The following is a 20338-nucleotide window of genomic DNA, read 5'->3' as shown; positions in this document are numbered from 1 at the left end:
GTGGAGACTGGATGGTGGAGACTGGATGGTAGGTACCGGATGGTAGGAACTGGATGGTGGGAACTGGATGGTATGAACAGGATGGTAATGACCGGACGGTATAGAGCGGATGGTGGGAACTGGATGGTGGGAACTGGATGGTGGAGACTGGATGATGGAGACTGGATGATGGAGACTGGATGATATTGACTGGATGGTGGAGACTGGATGGTAGAAACCGGATGGTATAAACCGGATGGTAATAACCAGATGGTATGAGCCGGATGGTATGAACTGGATGGTATGAACGGGATGGTAGAAACCGGATGGTATGAACTGGATGGTAGGAACTGGATGGTGGATACTGGATGGTGGATACTGGATGGTGGATACTGGATGGTGGATACTGGATGGTGGATACTGGATGGTGGATACTGGATGGTGCATACTGGATGGTGGATACTGGATGGTGGATACTGGATGGTGGATACTGGATGGTGGGAACTGGATGGTGGGAACAGGAGGGTTGGAACTGCATGGTGGGAGCTGGATGTTGGGAACTGGATGGTGGGAAACTGGATGGTGTGAACTGGATGGTGGAGACTGGATGGTGGAGACTGGATGGTGGTGACCGGATGGTGGGAACTGGATGGTGGAGACTGGATGGTGGAGACTGGATGGTATTAACCGGATGGTATGAACTGGATGGTGGAGACTGGATGGTGGGAACTGGATGGTGGGAAACTGGATGGTGGGAACTGGATGGTGGAGGCTGGATGGTATGAATCGGATGGTATGAACCAGATGGCATGAACTGGATGGTATGAACCGGATGGTATGAACCGTATTGTATGAACCGGATGGTATGAACTGGATGGTATGGACCGGATGGTATAAACCGGATGGTATGAACTGGATGGTAGGTACCGGATGGCAGGGAAGCATCCCAGCATCCCTCCCGGGAGGGGTAGGAAAAAACTCCTCGCAGACAAAGACCTGATACTATACACCAACGGCATGGTGGGAACTGGATGGTAGGAACTGTATGGTATGAAGCGGATGGTATAAACCGGATGGTATAAACCGGATGGTATAAACCGGATAGTATAAACCGGATGGTGGGATGTGGATGGTGGGAACTGGATGGTGGAGACTGGATGGTGGGAACTGGATGGTATGAACTGGATGGTGGAGACTGGATGGTGGGAACTGGATGGTATGAACCGGATTGTGGGAAGTGGATGGTGGGAACTGGATGGTGGAGACTTGATGGTATGAACCGGATGGTGGGAAGTGGATGGTGGGAGGTGGATGGTGGGAAGTGGATGGTGGGAAGTGGATGGTGTGAACTGGATGGTATGAACCGGATGGTATGAAACGGATGGTATGAAGCTGATGGTGGAGACTGGATGGTGGGGACTGGATGGTGGAGACTGGACGGAAGAGACAGGATGGTATGAACCTGATGGTAATGACCGGATGGTAGGAACAGGATGGTAGGAACAGGATGGTATGAACCGGATGGTATGAACCGGATGGTATGAACCGGATGGTATGAATCGGATGGTATGAACCGGATGGTAGAAACCGAACCGTAGTAGCCGGATGGTGGGAACGGGATGGTAGGAACCGGATGGTATGAGGCGGATGGTATGAACCGGATGGTATGAACTGGATGGTGTGAACTGGATGGTATGAACCGGATGGTTGTAACCGTATGGTACCAACCGGATGGTAGGAACTGGATGGTATGAACCGGATGGTATGAACCGGATGGTAGGAACTGGATAGTATGAACCGGATGGCAGGGAAGCATCCCAGCATCCCTCCCGGGAGGGGGTAGGTAAAATTCCTCGAAGACAAAGACGTGATACTATGCACTAACCTGATGGTGGAGACTGGATGGTATGAAGTGGATGGTATGAACCCGATGGTGGGAAGTGGATGGTGGGAAGTGGATGGTGGAGATTGGATGGTGGGAAGTGGATGGTGGGAAGTGGATGGTATGAACTGGATGGTATGAACTGGATGGTAGTTACCGGATGGTATGAACTGGATGGTGGGAACAGGATGGTAGTGACCGGATGGTATTAACCGGATGGTGGGAACTGGATGGCATATAAAACCGCATATTTTAGAACAATCCCAAACGAAAAAAGAAAAAAAAAAAAAAAAAAAATTTTTCATCGATTGTGAATGACATACATTTACTCAATCTACATACATACAACATACAACATACAACATACAACATACAACATACAACATACAACATACAACATATATATACACACATAACACTTTACATGTCGTATTAACTTTTCTTCTGTTCCTTCCCTTTTCTCCTTTTTGCAGCTGATGTGTGCATGAAAGACAAGAACAATACATTTTGCAAGCGCTTGCAATGTGCAGAACAATATTGGCAATTAACAGATGGGAAGGGCAGCACCAACACCGTAAGCAAGGGGAATGACTGCCTATATATACACATATGTACATATATATATATATATATATATATATATATGTACATGTGTACATATATATAGACATGCATATATGTATGTATATGTATATATATATATATGTATGGACGTATATATGTATATATATGTATGTACATGTGTATATATATGTATATATATACCTTCCCTTTCTATATTAAAGGATTTCTGGAGCAACAACGTCGAGAAGAAGCTGGGAGAACTCATCACTAATACGGTAGACAATGGTGACACGGGAGGTGCCAAGTGCAACGACGATAAACTAGATAGTGCAAATAAAGCAGCATGTGAGCACATGGCAAAATTGTTGAATGCGATGTACAAAAATTCAAATAGTGACCCTAACAAATATTCTGCTCAAATTATAAATTGTCTTTTATTAAAAGCTTACGCTGAAGAATTAAAAAAAAAAGCAAAAGGAGGAGGGTTCTGTAGCATAGATGAAGGGATAAATCACGCTTTTACCCAAAGTAAAACCATTATGGAAAGTGCGGCAGATCAATGTACAGCTAGTAATACCAATAATTGTTTTGAATGCAATTGGATGGACAATACTAAGGACGGCATTAATGGTTGCTCCATTAGCAATGGCACCACCTCCGACGATGTAAAGGAAAAAGTGAATAAATTGTTCGAAGGCAAGGACAAAACGAAGGACGACGCAATACAAAAAACCTTGATTAACTTCAATAAGGAGAATAAGTTATGTGAATGGGTAAATTGTGCCGCAAAACGGTCGGAAGAGAACAAGAACAAGGGACAAGGGACCACGGGACAGGTAAGTGGGCACACACGCTGTCTAATTGTGTAGTAAGAAATGGCAGTTACATGTATATATGTACATATGTATATATATGTATACATATATACATATACATGTATATGTATACATATGCATATACATATATACATCTATACATATATACACATACATACATATGTACGTATGTATATATATACGTATATATACGTATGTATGTATGCGTACACATACATGTATATGTATATATATATATATATATATATATAACTTCACTTGCAGAAAGACTTCTGGAAGGTGGATGATGGCGCAGTGAAGACGCTGTGGACAGAATTGTCCACAGCAATGGAACAGAGTAAAGGAGCAGGAGAGGAGAAATGTAATAAAATGGGTGATAATGCCAGTGCAAGGGATGCAACTCATTCTGAAAGGAAGGCATGCAATTATTTGCATGCCGGATTAAAAAAACTGTACGATGGTCCTACGATGACAGGCGACGACGACATCCTATCTAAGAAATACCCATCGTTCAGACAAGCGGTGGGCTGCTTCTTACTTCATTCCTATGCAAATGAAATGAAAAAGAATGCTGTCTGTGAGATTGATGCTGGTATAAGCAAAGCATTTAATTCGTGGCAGGACCTCAGTGAGAAAGTACCTGGTACTTGCAGTGGCAATGGTAAAACTTGTATTCCGTGCAAATGGGAAGAAAATGACAAATTGAAGGATTGTAAAATTAAGGCAGATGGAAGTCCTAGCCAAGATTCGAATGTTGAGGACAAATTGAAGACCATCGTCCATGGGAACGATAACGACATTAAGACAATGGCAAAGGAAGTAAATAATGTGACAGAACTTTGCGACCAAGTCCAATGTGTAGCGGCCCGATGGAACAAACATAATAGAAAAGGCAGAGACAGGGTCCCCCGTAATTGGGTAAGCAAATAACCACTACACATATGTGTATACATATACATATATATATATATATATATATATACATATATACTCACATATACATGCATATCTATGTATATGTCTATATGTATATACATATGTATACATATATATGCGTTCTGCATATGTATATATATTACTTCAACTGTAGGATAAAGTATGGGAGGCAGTCCCAAATGAAGTAACCTCTTTGGGGGATGGCCTCAAGGAGGCCACAACTGAGAATAAGAGGACAGAATTTGAGAAATACTGCAGCGGTCTCACGGGGCATAATGGGAAGGAAGCTGATAAGGATGCTTGCATCCTTATAGCAGCAGGATTAAAAAACCTCTACGACATCCCCGACAACGGCACGAACGATGCCGTTACGGCATCGTTCCAAAGAACGATGCGTTGTTTTTTATTAAATGCCATTGCTGATAAATTAGAAGCACTTCCCTGTGAAGAGGAAAGAAGTGTAAAGGAGGGGATAACTAAGGCATTTGTCGAAAATAATGAAAGCATTAAGGGGGGAAGTATCGGCTGCAAGGATGATAATGTTAAGTGTTTTAAGTGTCCGAGGGTACCCTTAAAGGATCTTGCAACTTGCACAATTGGCGAGAATAGTCAAAAGAAGTATGTGAAGACGGAAGTAGAGGAAAAGCTCAAAACTGATTCTAATTTAAAGGACGAATCTCTTATCAAGACCATATGTAAGTAGACATTTTTTTTCTCTCCTCCAACCTACCAATAACAAATATATGACCATTCCACATCCATTCACATCCATTCACATCCACCTTCATCCATTTCCAAAACAAAAACCAACGAACAAAAACCAACAGGAACAAACAACAACAAAAATACAACAACAAAAACAAAAATACAAAAACAAAAAAATAAAAATAAAAACAATAACATTATATGTATATATACATATATATATACATATAAGTATATATATGTATACATGTTTATATATGTATAAATATATATGTGTATATATATATATGTATATAGGTATATATATATATACATATATGTATGTATATATATATATATATATGTATATATGTATGTATATATGTATGTATGTATATATATGTATATACATATATATGTATATGTATATATATATGTATGTATATATGTATGTGTCTATGTGTTTGTCTGTGTCTGCTTATAGGTAAACCGTGTGACACCGGTGAATTCTGTAATCGTCTACAATGTGTAGCAGATAAATGGGGAAAAAGGAAGAACGGAGGCTCAACCGGAACTGCGTCCGTTACTTGGGTAAGTAATGTGTTGTCGTGGTCGTGGTCGTGGTCATGGTTTAGTGTGCTGTGCTGATGTTGGAATGGAAATAACCATAACATCCATAACAATAATAATAACAATAATAACATCCATAACATCCATAACAACATCCATAGCAACATCCATAACATCCATAACATCCATAACAGCATCAACAACAATAATAACATCCATAACAATAATAACATCGACAACATATATGTCCATATATACATATACACATATTTCTATATGTATATATATGTATATGTATGTATGTATATGTATATATGTATGTACATATGTATGTATATACATATATGTATACGTATGTGTATACGCATGTGTATACTTATATGTATATATGTATATATGTATGTATATATATGTATGTATGTATGTACGTACGTATATATGTGTGTATATATATGTATGTATGTACGTATGTATATATGTATGTATATATATGTATGTATATGTATATATATGTATATGTATATGTATATGTATATATATGTATATATATATAACTCCCGCTTTATATTTAGAATGACATGAAGAGTGACTTTGAAACAGAGTTAGAATCACTGCTGGGTGACATGACGACAAAGCAGGATAAAGTTGCCCATCACTGCAACGGCGGTGGCGGCGGCTGGGACGATAAGGACGCCCACGGCAAAGCCAATAAAACGGCATGCTTACTCACTGCAGCAGGACTACATCACATATCTAATATACAGCTGAACTATGACGCGGGGAATCAGAATAACCCTTATGATAACCAAGAGTTCAGACAATTCGCTTCCTGCTTAATGTTAAAAGCCGTCGTACAAAAAATGAAAGAAGACAGCAAAATTTGTCACATAGACCAAGGGATTAGGGTCGCTTTTTTAAAGGCAAAAGACATTAAGGAAGATCATTGCAAAAATAAGAAACCCTGCATTGAGTGCAAGTTGACGGAAGAATTTGACAATTGCCCCATTGATAGTGGCAAAAAAAATGACACAGTGAAGCCTACATTAGAATCATTACTCAAGACGAAAGAAAACGACGTCAATAACACCCTATCCACAATAACTACAACAGAAGGAAATACTGGCTCCCTCTGTCAACGTTTACAATGCTTAGCATCTCGAGTTCAGATGGCCCGGGGGAACAATAATGCGGTAAGTAGAATAAAATGAGAAGGAATAAAAAGAAAAGGAATAAAAGAAAAGAAAAAAAAAAAAAAAGAAAAAAGAAAAATTCAGATTCCGGGTTCAGGAAGAGGGTTGTAGGGTATATGAGTAAGGTTTTAGGATATAGGAGTAAGGTTGTAGGTTACAGTAGTAAGGTTCTATGGGTATAAGAATAACGTTACAGGGGTGTGGGAAGAAGGTTGCAGGGTATATGAGTAAGGTTTTAGGGTATAGGAGTAAAGGTTGTAGGGTATAGGAGTAAAAGTTTTAGGGTATAGGAGTAAAAGTTTTAGGGTATAGGTGTAAGGTTTTAGGGTATAGGAATAAGGTTTCAGGGTTCAGGAGTAAGGTTCCGGGGTTAGCTTTAGCTGCTTTAGGGAGGGAGAGGAAAAACTCCTCGCAGACAGGGACCGAATACTACACACTAACCGAATGGCAAGGGAAGGCAAACCGGATACTACACACCAACAAGAAAGAGAAAAAGGAAAAGGAAAAGAATGTATACTTATACATATACATCTACGTATATGTATGTATATACATATACATATGTATATATATATATATATATATATTCATATATATATATTTTTTACTCCACTTATACAGGACGACTTCTGGGGGAAGGAAGGCGGCGAAGTCGCCAAACTATGGAAAGAATTGTCACAAGCAATGACAGATAATGGGGGTCAAGACAAAGGAGGTCAATGTGGGACAATGGATGATGGCAGTAGTACAAACAGTACTAGGGAACCCACCAACCCTGAAAGGAGGGCATGCCAATATCTTACATCAGGTTTCGAAAAACTAAAGGAACTTACATCGCCTACGGCGACCAACATCAATGGCAACAACATCTTGGATAAGGACCCATCGTTGAAACGAACGATAGGTTGTTTCTTACTTCATTCTTATGCAAAACATATGAAGGAGAAGGCGAAGTGTTTAGTGGGATTCGGCATAAAGAAGGCTTTCGACACTGCTGGCAAAGAATTAAATGGGGGACAATGTACATTGGATGACACCTATGGAAGTTGCGAAATTCACACAAATGGCAGCCCAACGAAAGTAACGGCCAAATTAGCACAAGTTAAAGGCGAAATAAAAACCACCGTAACTGACACCCTAACGAAAGTAAACGAAACGAAGACTTTATGTGACCAACTCAAATGTGCCGCACCCAAATGGTTCCAAAACCAAATGAACGGAAATACTGCTCCTACGAAGAATTGGGTAAGTATTACTATCACCACCACAACGATGAACGATAGATTAAAAAAAAAAAGAAAAAAGAAAATTCAGATTCCGGGTTTGGGAATAAAGATTTTAGGGATATTAGAACAAGGTTGCAGGTATAAGACGAAGGTTGTACGTTATAGGTGTAAGGTTTTAGGGGTATTGATATAATGTTTTAGGATATAGGAATAAGTTTTCAGGGTGTGGGGGTAATGTTTGAGGGTATAGGAGTAAGTTTGCCGGGTTTAGGAGTAAGGGTTCAGGGTTGTTGGAATTAAGGTTCAGGGGTTAGCTTTAGCTACTTTAGGGGGGGAAAGGAAAGACTCCTCGCCGACAGGGACCGGATACTACACCAACCGGATGGTAGACAGTGATCCGATACTACATCTACCGGATACTATACACCAACCGGATACTATACACCAACCGGATACTATACACCAACCGGATACTATACACCAACCGGATACTACACCAACCGGATACTACATCAACCGGATACTATACACCAACCGGATACTATACCTACCGGATACTATACCTACCGGATACTATACCTACCGGATACTACACCAACCGGATACTATACACCAACCGGATACTATACCTACCGGATACTATACCTACCGGATACTATACACCAACCGGATATTATACACCAACCGGATACTATACACCAACCGGATACTATATACCAACCGGATACTACACCAGCCAACTACATATATAACTTTTTCTTTTTTTTTTTTTAACAGTGTGACTTTTGGGATACGACTGTTAAGGACGCATTGGAGAAGATGTTCAAGGAAATCGATCAGAATGGAAAGGACAAATCAAAGACTAAGAAGAATGTTGTATGCAATAAATTTGGGGATGATAATCCTGATAGTGTCGAAAGAAAAGCATGTAATCATATCACAGCAGGTTTAGACTACATTAACAAAATTGAAGGTAATGACAACGATAAGCAGAAGAAGGCTGATGATAAGTTTTTTAAACAAACTATGATGTGCGCAGCACTTAATCTTTATGCTGATAGAATAAAAAAGGAAACGGAGAAAAGTTGTCCCCTTGATGAGGAAAGAATAAAAGAAATGTTTGAAAAATGGAATGTAATTAAAAAAGCTTCGTGTTCGACCTCTGGTGGTAATGATTGTTTTATTTGTGAAAGAAAAGAAAATTTTAGTGGTTGCGACCTCTTGGTTGATAAAGACTTAATTGGATCATCATCATCAGGTGGAAGTTCACCCTGCAATAACAACGACAAAGAAGACGTCCCAAAGCAAATGAACGAACTCCTCAACGAAGACAAATCCACCATTAACACCAAAATGAATTCCACCTTAACTACTATCACTGAAATGAAATCTTCTTTCTGTACTCAACTCCAATGCGCAGCAAAGAAATGGAAATCAGCAAAGAACAAAATCACAAATGGAAAGGCAAGTGGACAAAGCACCGATGTGAAGTGGGTAAGGGCGGTAGACAACTACATATATATATATATATATATATATTTATATATATATATATATATATATATACGTGAACATAAATGTATATATAAATATGTATATATATATTTATATATGTATATATATATATATATATATATATGTATGTATATGTATATACGTACATATATGTATGTATATATATGTATATATATATGTAGGTATGTATATATGTATACATATGTGTATACATATACATATATATTTTTTTCTCTTCTTTCTCTTCTTTTGTTCTATGTTTAGGAAGAAATGAAGACTGAAATTGAGAGCGCATTAACGAAACTTCTAGGACATATGACGGAAGGTCAGACTAAAGGGGACCTTGCCAAATATTGCAATGACGACGCTAATTGGAGTAAACTTGGCCATAAAGAAAAACATACAAATAAAGCAGCTTGTTTACTTTTTGCTTCAGGATTGCAGCACATTTATACCCACGGTAATGGCCAAAGGGTGGGCCCTTTTAAGGGCCCATCGTTTGAACAAACGATGGGTTGTTTATTTCTTAAAGAATATGCAAAACAATTAAAAAACTTGGCGAATAGAGAAAAAAAGTATAAAGTACATCCTGATTGTAGTGTAGATTCGGGCATAAACTACGCTTTTGAACAAAGTAAAGACATTATGGAGATTGTATTACCTCAATGCAAAAACAATGCTAGTATTAATGACTGCTTTGTGTGCACACAAAACAATGATTATAATAAATGCAAAATTGGCGATGACGATATAGGAAGTAAATCTAAAGAACTGTTAACAGGACCGAAGAGCAAAGAACATATGCAACAAACATTAGAGAATACAGTCTGTCCCATCCTTATTACGGATCTCCTTACCCCTTTTGTTCCTTTGGCTCCTGTCTCTATTGGTCTTTCTGCTATGGCTTATTACCTTTGGAAGGTAAGATAAAAAAAAAAAAATAAAAAAAAAAAAATAAAAAAAAAAAAATAAAAAAAAAAAATAAAAAAAGAAAAAAATTAATGAAAAAAAAAAAAAAAAAATTTTAACGGTTAAAAGAAAAAAAAATTTTTTAATGGTTAAAAGGAAAAAAAAAAAATTTTTTTAATGGTTAAAAGGAAAAAAGAATTTTTTTAAATGATTAAAAAAAAAAAAAAAATTTTTTAATGGTTAAAATAAAATAAAATAAATGTGTAAAAAGAACATTTCACAATCTTCTTAACAAAAATATCCTCTCACTCTTTTTTTTTTTTTTTTTTTTTGTAGTATTTTGGTGAAGGAGGACCACGTCTCAGAAGATCTCCTGCTGATATTCCTGGTTCATCAGTACAGGAACAGCTCCTCGATCGTGTGGAAGAAGCCGGTTCACATGAATATCGATTAGTGAAGGAACGCAAACCTCGTTCTGCTCCAACAAGAACAAAACGTTCTGGTCGCGTGAATCGTCGAACGATTATTGAAATTCATTTTGAAGTGTTGGATGAATGTCAAAAAGGGGACACACAATTGAACCAGAAGGATTTTCTGGAACTTTTGGTTCAAGAATTCATGGGATCGGAATTTATGGAAGAAGAACAGGTTCCTAAGGAAGACGTTCTTATGGAAAGGGTTCCTATGGAAGATACTCCTATGGAACGTGTTCCAATTTTAGGTTCCGTGTTTATGGTTTAGGGGGTTATGTTTCATGGTTTAGGGGTTTATGTTCCATGGTTTAGGGTTCAGTGTTCATGTTGTAGGGTTCAGGGTTCATGGTCTCAGGTTCACTGTTTAGGTTTTATGGTTTAAGGTTCAGTGTTTAGGGTTCACGGTTCAGGGTTTAGGTTTTATGGTTGACGGTTTAGTTTTTATGGTTTTAGCGTTTAGAGTTTAGTGTTCACAGTTTAGGGTTTATTGTTTAAGATGAAGGATATTGGTTTCATACCCCTTTTTGTCCTTTTTTTTTTCCTTCTTTTCCTTTTTTTCCTTTTTATATTTTCTTGAAAAAAAAAAAAAAGAAAAAAAAGAAAAAAAAGAAAAAAAAGAAAAAAAAGAAGAAGAAAAAGAAGATTCTTTCTTCCACATTTATTTCTTATTTTGTTTGCAAAAATTTTTTCTTTTTTTTTTTTTTTTTTGGTGTGAAAGAACACCTTTTGTTTATAAAAAAAAAAAAAAAAAAAAAAAACATTCTTCTTTTTTTTTTTAAGAACACACATATTTTTTTTTTTTTTTTCTTTTTTTATTTTATTTTATTTTTATTTTTTTCTTTTTATGTACCCTAATTTACAAAAAAATTAAGAAGCTAGCCAAGTGCGAATGTGTAAACTGGCTTGATCTGCATTCATCTTACAAGAAAAAAAAAAAAAAAAAAAAAAACTATCAATTGAAATGTTGCGAAAAAAAAATTAATAATTCAACACACACAAAAAAAAGAAAAAAATATAATTGAATCAATTCATTATATTAAAGAGGAAAAAAAAGTTTAAGAATTAAAAAAAAAAAAAAAAAGATTAAAAAGAAAAGAAAAGGAAAAAAAAGGAAAAGGAATATTATGTGGCATAGTAACGTATATTCCCTGGTCTTCTATTATTTGTTCCTGTCCGTGTTCGTCCTCTTCCGGTTGATGGTCGACTTCGTCCATCATTATAGATGGTCGAAACATCGGTGGAGCTACCATCTAGGGTGGACGAGACATCGCCACCACCACCACCTAGGGTGGTGGAACCGTCATCTCCTAGTGTAGAAGAATCATTGTCTGTGAAAGTGTCGTCAAAGTGTTGACGTCCAATGGTAGATCTTCCCCGTCTTCTATTCCTATTACTGCCACCAAAGAGGGAGTTTTTTATTCTATCAAATATATCAGTATACTGAGAAGAAAAAAAAAAAAAAAAAAGGGAAGAACATATACATATACATATATACATATACATGTATATATGTATGTATACATATATGTATATATATTATAATGTACTTACTTTATATAGAAGAGAACCAATTAATGGAAATATAGCTCCTGCTGCCATAACAGAAGATAAAGTAACGATATTTTTATCATCAGAAAAGAATTTATTAAAAGAGAAAGGTTGATGTGAGGAACTCGTTGAACTGGATGCGGAAGCGAGTTCCGATTCTGATGGGCCGGGCCCGTGGTATTCAACCTTTCCATGCTCCCTCATATCCTTTTCAGCATCAAGCTGCACAGCAGCCGCACTATCCACTTCACAATTTAATTCTAATGTTACCTTACTATTATAATCCGTGTACCACTCTCTAAAGTCCTCACACCAGTTATTTTCTTCTGCCTTCTGTGTACATATATCACGCACAGTACTATAAGCCTTCTTCACTTCCTCTACGTGTGCATCATACGTTCCAGGAACAGATGCTCCAGAACCCATTCTCGCTTTACATATAAAATCCTTGTCCACTGTAAAATCGAATAATTTTTTCATTGCCTCACGAACTTCAGGGTCAGTACTGGGTACTGGGGGCTTACATCCATATTTATTTTCCTTCTCCTCTATTTTAGTTTGATATCCACCTATAGCTTTGGAAAACTTCGTGCTTCCGCCAGTTGTGTCGCTCTTATGTACTTTCCATATTTCTTCCGCTACCCAATAGTAGAGGGCATAACAATAATTTCCCTTCTCTTTCTTCTTGCCATTATCATTGTTCATTTGTCTAACATAACATAGTGCTTGCTTAATATTGCCAAGAGTATCACAATCCACGACATAGGCCTCTAATTTTTCCAATACGTCCTGAACGCTGCTTTCACTATCGCAACCTGTACCCATATGCTTCCCCCTGCCCTCTTTTAAGTTTTTATATATTTGCCTTGAAGGTAATTTATCTAAAGGATCGCCCTCTCCCTATAAATGATGGAATTAGTGGAATATATGTAATTGTACGTTTCTACTAAAGTGTACCTATAAAGTATAATATGTATACCGCTGTAATCCTTTCAAATGCAGTAAGAACAAACCTCCTTTGTTTCTGTCATTTTTCCCCTTATTCCTTCTCTCGTTTCTCCTTGTGCAATGCATTCATTCTATAACTGCTTTCCTATTTACATATTTAGAAGAGCAGTAAAATAATCCTCTGCTCCATTCTACGATTATGATTATTCAGTTCCCCATTTCTCCTACAATATGAAATTTCCAATTCTTCGAAATAGAGGCAGTATATACATATGTTTATATATGCATTTATATATGTATATATGTACGAATATATATGTGTATAAGTTGGAAATACCACGAAAAAATATTAAAAGGGAGAAATAAGGAAAAAAAGAAAAATTCATAACCTAAAAGGAACCAAAAAAAAAATTAAAAAAGAGAGAAAAAAAAAAAAAAAATAAAAATAAAAAAAAAAAAGAAGAGATAAATAAGAAAGAAGAAAAAGGGAGGTAAAGAAGGAAGATATTTGTACCATAGAAAGAGAGGTAGAAATTAAGTTTTTCCTTCTTTTTTTTTTTATGTACATTTCTATCATTCCACTTCCCCCCCTTCTATGAATTTCCTTTCATTTGAATGAACCTAGTTAGGGTCATTTTATTTCTACCATTTCATTCATTATTGTACTATGTTCACATGCTCCCTTCTGGCGCCTTTTCCCACCTATTATTTAATAAAACAGCTTTGAAATTTAAAAGGAAAAAAAAATTTGATACCCCCCTATACTACTGAATAATTTCCTCTTCCCTCCCGCAGCTTCCTCCTTCTTAGAATATAATTCTCCCTTGCCCCATAATAAATAAATTTAATTTACTCCATTACGTTCTTAAATTAATCCACACCTAAAATTCTCCCTAGAAAACTTCCAATACGGTACATATGTATATGTGGGCTACATATTCAGAAATTTTGTCCCCCAATCATTGCTTCCCTTCCTTCTCGTCACTTCACTTCTCACTCATTCATTCCTGCTTTCCTTTGTTTTCATTCATTCATATCCTTTTCGCTCTTCAATCTTCCCTTTTACACGATTAAATTTTCTTTCTCTTTTCCATTTAAACATTCTTCCCTTTTACCTTAAAGCTTCTTCCTCCCTTCCTTATCTTTACATGCTTGCTTTCTATTCCTTTAAAACTTCTCTTCCCAATTTTCCATTCCCCCTTTTTTTTCTGTTTCTTCCTTTAAACATTTCTTCTTTTTTCCCTAAAAGCACACCTCCTTTCTTCCTTTTTTCTCAAAAAAATAAAAAGCACTCCAATAAATGTATAAATACTAGAATATATGGATGTACCATAACCATTATCCTTAAAACTCTAAAAATAAAAAAATTCAAACAAAAAAAAAATGAAAATCTCAACTATAAAAAATGAAAACTTAAACCCCTACAACCTTATTCCAATACCCATACAACCTTATACCTAAACCTTAAAACCCTAAACCCTAAACCCTGAACCCTAAACCCTAAACCCTGAACCTTAAACCCTGAACCCTGAACCCTAAACCCTAAACCCTAAACCCTAAACCCTAAACCCTAAACCCTAAACCCTAAACCCTAAACCCTATACCGTAAACACTAAACCGTGAACCCTGAACCCATGAACCCTAACCCCTAAACCCTAAACCCTAAACCCTAAACCCTAAACCCTATACCGTAAACACTAAACCGTGAACCCTGAACCCATGAACCCTAAACCCTAAACCCTGAAACCTTAACCGTTAACCCTGAACCCTAAACCCTAAACCCTAAACCCTAAACCCTAAACCCTGAACCCTGAACCCTAAACCCTAAACCCTGAACCCTGAACCCTGAACCCTAAACCCTAAACCCTGAACCCTGAACCCTAAACCCTGAACACTAAAACCATGGATCCTAAACCGTTAACCCTAAACCCTTAACCCTAAACCCTTAACCCTAAACCCCTAAAACCTAAACCCTGAACCCTAAACCCTGAACACTAAAACCATGGATCCTAAACCGTTAACCCTAAAACATAAACCCTAAACCCTAAGAACCCGAAACCCTGAACCCAAAACCCTGAACCCTAAACCCTAAACCCTGAACCCTGAACCCTAAACCCTAAACCCTGAACCCTGAACCCTGAACCCTAAACCCTAAACCCTGAACCCTAAACCCTAAACCCTAAACCCTAAACCCTGAACCCTGAACCCTGAACCCTAAACCCTGAACCCTAACCTGGAAAGTTACCTTCCTTTTTCCCTTTCCTTTCCTTCGTCCTTTTTCCTTTTCGTTCGTTCCTCCACTCATTTCTTTTTGTTCTTTTGAGATAGATCATTCTTAAGAGGTGGTGTTTACGTGCGAATGGGGAAGAATTTTAAATGGCACTGGATTCATCCAATGGATGCTCTTATAATGCCATTTCCACTATTCATCACGGCGGAGGAGAACGCCTCTCATTCTATGCTCTTCAAGTATCCATGCTTGATACCGCTAATATGAGATCCCTTGTAAGGATACTGTTTCCACTCCGGGTGATAATCGCTAATATACCTCTTCACATAATTTTCAAAGGTCTCGAAGAAAAGTTTCTCGAATATTTTGTTCTCCCATTTGACGTTTATTATTTTGTTGTTCTTGTCTCGTATCATCCATACTGAGTTCACCTTGTTCATTTCCATGCCTCGATAGGCAGTCCCGCTGGATTCAGTTATCCGTTTGATGGTTCCTGTGGGTTTCCTAAACGGTACCTCGTCGTTCTCATCGTCCGTTTCCTCGTCTTCTTCGCTACTACTTTCGTCATCACCTTCTTCTTCATCATCCTGCACTCCTCCTTTGAGCAAATCTCCCTTGGTTGTCTCATTCTGTAATTCTTCAGACACATTATGCGGTTTGTCACTCGGTAATCCCTTTCCCTCCTCGTCCTCCCTTTTCTCACCAACTGGCTTGTTATCATCCTTATCGAAATACTTCTTCTTTTTCTTTTTCTTCCTTTTTTTTCCCTTTACCCTGGTGTCCTGATCGCTCGCGCTGTGTGGTGGTGGGCGATCATCCCCTCGGTTGTCCTGCTTATCACCCCGTTTCCCACTCGCCCCATCGCTGGATGGCGAGTTCTCCCCCACACCATGTGCACTTCCCTTGGGGGACTCCCCACTACAGGAATTACTCCCCCCCTTCCCATTGATGCACGAACTTGAACTGGCAGTAACCAGCGTATAGTCACTCTTATTGCTAAACGAATTGGTCGATGTTTTATTCTCCTCCTTCTGTTCACTCCTTATGTTAAGATCCACATCAAGGGTCCCTCTATACAACCCGTCGTATGCACTCTTCTCTTTCTTCTCCGTAACTTCGAATGCGTTACTTAAGTTCCCTTTTCCATGGTCTGGCGTAATGCCACCAGGTGCACACGATACACTCTCGGAAATGATTTGCAATTTCCCACTCCCCTCAGCGCTGTCTTCTTTTTCCATCCTTCTAGAATTGCTCCCACTTAGTTTATCCTCCGCAGTTTCCATTCCTCCCACATCTTGAAAGGTGTTCCCACTGGGTAGGGACTTCCCATAACTGCAGTCCAACGACTTGGACTTATCCTCCAATAAAGGCTTAAAATGAAACGCCCCCCCTTCCATTTTATTGATACCAGTTTTATCAGTCGTTTCGTTTCTCTCTTTCAACGCTTCGTCGATATTCTCGATTGACTTCATTCTGCTGTTTTTTTTTTTTTTGTTAATTTTTATTTCCGCCAAGTCCAGGATATAACCCAGTCGATTGGTGCTCATAAGTGACGTGTAGTCCATCATTTGATATGCCTATCAAGGGGAATAAAATGGGTAGAGAATTATCAGTGAAGCAGGGTTGGGGGGGGAAAAAATGGGTTCTACAGTACGTGGTAATAGATCCGCAATTGCTACATAGTCCCTGTCAGCCCACCTGTACGATGGAATCCCGTACGAGATGCTCCAGCACAGACTCCTCGTCGATGTTCTTCCTCGTGCTGATTTTTGCAATTTCATGCAAATTGAGGTGCATCCTGGCTCCGATCTGCAGAAGCCTTGTGCACACACGCATGGTCCGTATGCAGTCCTCCCGGATCAGAAGCTTGTTACGAATTTTCTCGGCGTCCTTGTCCGGGTCGAACGTGAAGATAACCTCTAGCTCCTCATCGTCGAATGGGACCTAAGAAGTTAAGTGTCCAAGTGAAGTAACATGGGTTTGGTCCGAACAAATGATCTATGTCTCATACGCCTCATCCCACACCCACCCACACACACTGCGTAACAGGTCGTGACAAAAAAAGGGCAATTCGTCACATCGCCCTGCGCTCACCTTCGTCTGGGGCCACTCGAACCAAACCAAGTCAATCTCCGCGACGTCCATTATGTGCGGCATGATGAGTCCGTGGTCTATAGGGATGAGGCTGTACCTGCGGGTGGGAATGGATAAGGCAAATTAGACAGGGTAAATGTAATGCGCCAAATATATGCCCACAATAGACACATCAAATGGAGGTGAATCGCCCACCTGGATGGTTTATTATCAATCGTAACGATCCTCTTGAGGGTGTCTTCATCACTCGTGCCCAGACTGCGATTGTTCCGATAAAGAAACTGGTTACACGAATCCTTCAAACTCTTCAAAGGAGACACCAAAATATTGCCATCGTTCCGATCCAAGTTCATAACCCGTATGTCTAAAATTGCAATCTTGTGAATGTCTCTAATGCTAAACTGCTTGTGGTCGTAGTTCCCTACACTTTCCCTAGAATCAACGAATTCCTGCAAGGACCCACATTTCCACTTCAGGTTATTTTCATGGTCGACATATTTTAGCTTGCTCTTATTATTAAAGTGTGGGTTGCAAGCTTCCACCATGATGGTACAGGGAACGCTACTGAAATTGTTGTAACTGTTATCAAGTATGTAGGCAGCAATCTCTCTGCTAGCTCCTTCCCCAGATAGGACTCCAGATCGGAACCCCTCCTGATACATCTTCCCTTCATAACCTCTAGGGTTAAAAGGGGCAAATGCTTCCTCATCCAAAGGTTTGAAAACAGAACATACCTTCTTCTTACTGTTGAAGAGAAGGTAAGTACCTCCTGTTCCATCCATAGTTAACTTTGGGGAAATGTTTTTCTTAAAAGCTAATTTTATATCGTGTAAAATATTTTCAAAAAAAGGAGGGTAACTTTTTTGATCTATGACTCTTATCGATGCATTTGGGTTAATATCCTTTATGGCCCAATATAACTTATTTATTTTTTTTTTTTTTTTTTTTTTATTTTTTTCATTTCGACCTGTACATTCTAAATACGTACTTATGATTCTGTAGTTTGGCAATTTTATTCCCTTGTAAAATATTATGATGTCATTTACTTTGACTCCTCCAGGCAGATTTAACTTTTTTATCAGCAGTCTCTTCAGCATTTGCACGTCGTAGAAGGGGAATATCAACAGGCTGATATGCCTGTTCCCGTTTATTTCATAAAATAGCGTGCTGATCACATCGTTCTCGTCGTTTACGCGCAGGGCGTTGTGAGTGCTGAAGTACATCTGCTGTGACATCGGCAGGCTGTTGCTCCCCATCGTGTACCGTAGAACAGGAAACCGTAATTAAAAAAAAAAAAAAAAAAAAAATGTGATATCCAGAATAGATCAGGTGTGTATGTGCGTGTCTTACAAGCAGGATGTGACGTCTGGTTTACCACGTCATCAGAAGAATTAGTTACTCGATGCAGTTGTTACCCTAGCTGCTTGCATATGATCGCTACACCTGTTACCCCCGCGGTAAGCAGAAAAACAGGGACTCCTCGAATGACCCAAATGGAAGTGGGCACGTGCACATGAATCTTCAGCTGGGCGAACGACGTATGCGTGTGTACCCGGCAAGCTTCCTCTCTCAGACCCCCCCCTCGAAAGATTCACACTGACCGCATACTCACAAGCGGGTATAGGTATGCACACAAAAGAAGCGTTTTATCCGGGTGTATACTACCCTTCACTATCATTTACACCGCTGCTCTTCCTCGCTATGCAGAGAGGGTATATTCCCGTGGAGGAAGCGGCAGAGTAAGGAACTTACAATTATGCCCAGACCACACATATATGCGCGTAGGTTTCCACGCAAAGGTACATGTGTGCATTCACAATAGACTCTCCCCGCTACTACGGTGCCATCAGAGTACTTCCCATAATGAGAAAATGCTCAGGGGGCACAAAACTGCGTCGCGGGTATCTAGTCACGATCTCATATGTGAAAGCAGCGATGAAATGAAAAGGTAAGGAGATGAGCATGTGACAGGATGTACCCTTCGGGAACAAAACTGCATGCACTCTGGAAAGATTTTCATAAAAGGGGGCAACATAAATGGAGCACATAAAATATAAACAACGACAAAACAACGTAAAATGAAGCAAAGTAAAGGAAGAGGAAACGAAACAAGTGGCTGGGTGGAAATAGCAAGTGGGCCGAAGAAGTACCACCGTGTAATTAATCTCCCCAAATTATTGTGTACATACGCCGTCACTTGGGGTGGAGTGGTGTAATAAATCGAGAGGTGTATGTAGGGGGTAGGGAGATTAATTCAATTCGGAATAAAAAGGGGGGAAGGCAGGAAGCATACAGAACATTACGGCGACAAAGGGAGCGCTGCGCAAGAAGGCACATTCGTATGCTGCATTCCCATGGTGCCTCTGCAGGGCACACTTGAATTCGTGCGAAATGTACGTGCGTATAACCCAAATTTACTTAGTAGAAATAAGTGCGTAACAATTGCAAAGGGGAAGGATGCAAAAATGCACCAACAGTTTGGTACACTAATAAATGGCCTCCTTTTTTTTTTTTTTTTTTTTTTTCCGAAAAAGCAGCCGCGTGAAGTACACGTAAGTTTATGCATGTACGCGCTTAGGAGGCATATATTTCCCCCCGTGAAATCACATTTGCGCGCGTTCGCTCAAGAACATTATTCGCTATGTGCGTGTAAATGGGACTTTGCACTTGGGTGTACAAATACATGTGTACTTATACTTGTACATATATTTACATACTCCCCGTGCGGCAGCTCCAAGTGTTCCTGGCATTTCC

General features: G+C 38.9%; 3 protein-coding genes across 3 annotated transcripts; 1 reads left to right on the top strand and 2 right to left on the bottom strand.

Moving 5' to 3' along the window:
• Nucleotides 1–2345: 2345 nt before the first annotated feature.
• PKNH_0831300 (SICAvar, type I) lies at nt 2346–11032 on the top strand (the record flags this gene model as incomplete). Its single annotated transcript, XM_039114016.1, has 10 exons — nt 2346–2435; nt 2647–3261; nt 3526–4179; nt 4352–4892; nt 5366–5472; nt 6024–6641; nt 7263–7886; nt 8645–9361; nt 9647–10303; nt 10628–11032. 10 exons carry the CDS (start codon nt 2346–2348, stop codon nt 11030–11032), a joined length of 5028 nt encoding a protein of 1675 aa, XP_038969649.1.
• Nucleotides 11033–11886: 854 nt separating this feature from the next.
• Nucleotides 11887–13343, bottom strand: PKNH_0831200 (KIR protein; the record flags this gene model as incomplete). The annotated part of the gene is made up of 3 exons (XM_002258897.1): nt 11887–12204; nt 12316–13212; nt 13326–13343. 3 exons carry the CDS (start codon nt 13341–13343, stop codon nt 11887–11889), a joined length of 1233 nt encoding a protein of 410 aa, XP_002258933.1.
• A 2368-nt stretch (nt 13344–15711) lies between these two features.
• On the bottom strand, nt 15712–18840 carry PKNH_0831100 (phosphatidylinositol 3- and 4-kinase, putative; the record flags this gene model as incomplete). The annotated part of the gene is made up of 4 exons (XM_002258896.1): nt 15712–17067; nt 17189–17434; nt 17585–17681; nt 17780–18840. 4 exons carry the CDS (start codon nt 18838–18840, stop codon nt 15712–15714), a joined length of 2760 nt encoding a protein of 919 aa, XP_002258932.1.
• Between the last annotated feature and the right edge of the window lie 1498 nt (nt 18841–20338).

The sequence above is a fragment of the Plasmodium knowlesi genome (assembly GCF_000006355.2).
Source record: "Plasmodium knowlesi strain H genome assembly, chromosome: 8".
In the NCBI taxonomy this organism is placed as follows: Eukaryota; Apicomplexa; class Aconoidasida; order Haemosporida; family Plasmodiidae; genus Plasmodium; species Plasmodium knowlesi.
Note: the sequence above shows the minus strand (reverse complement) of the source record. Positions and strands in the feature narration are given on the sequence as shown.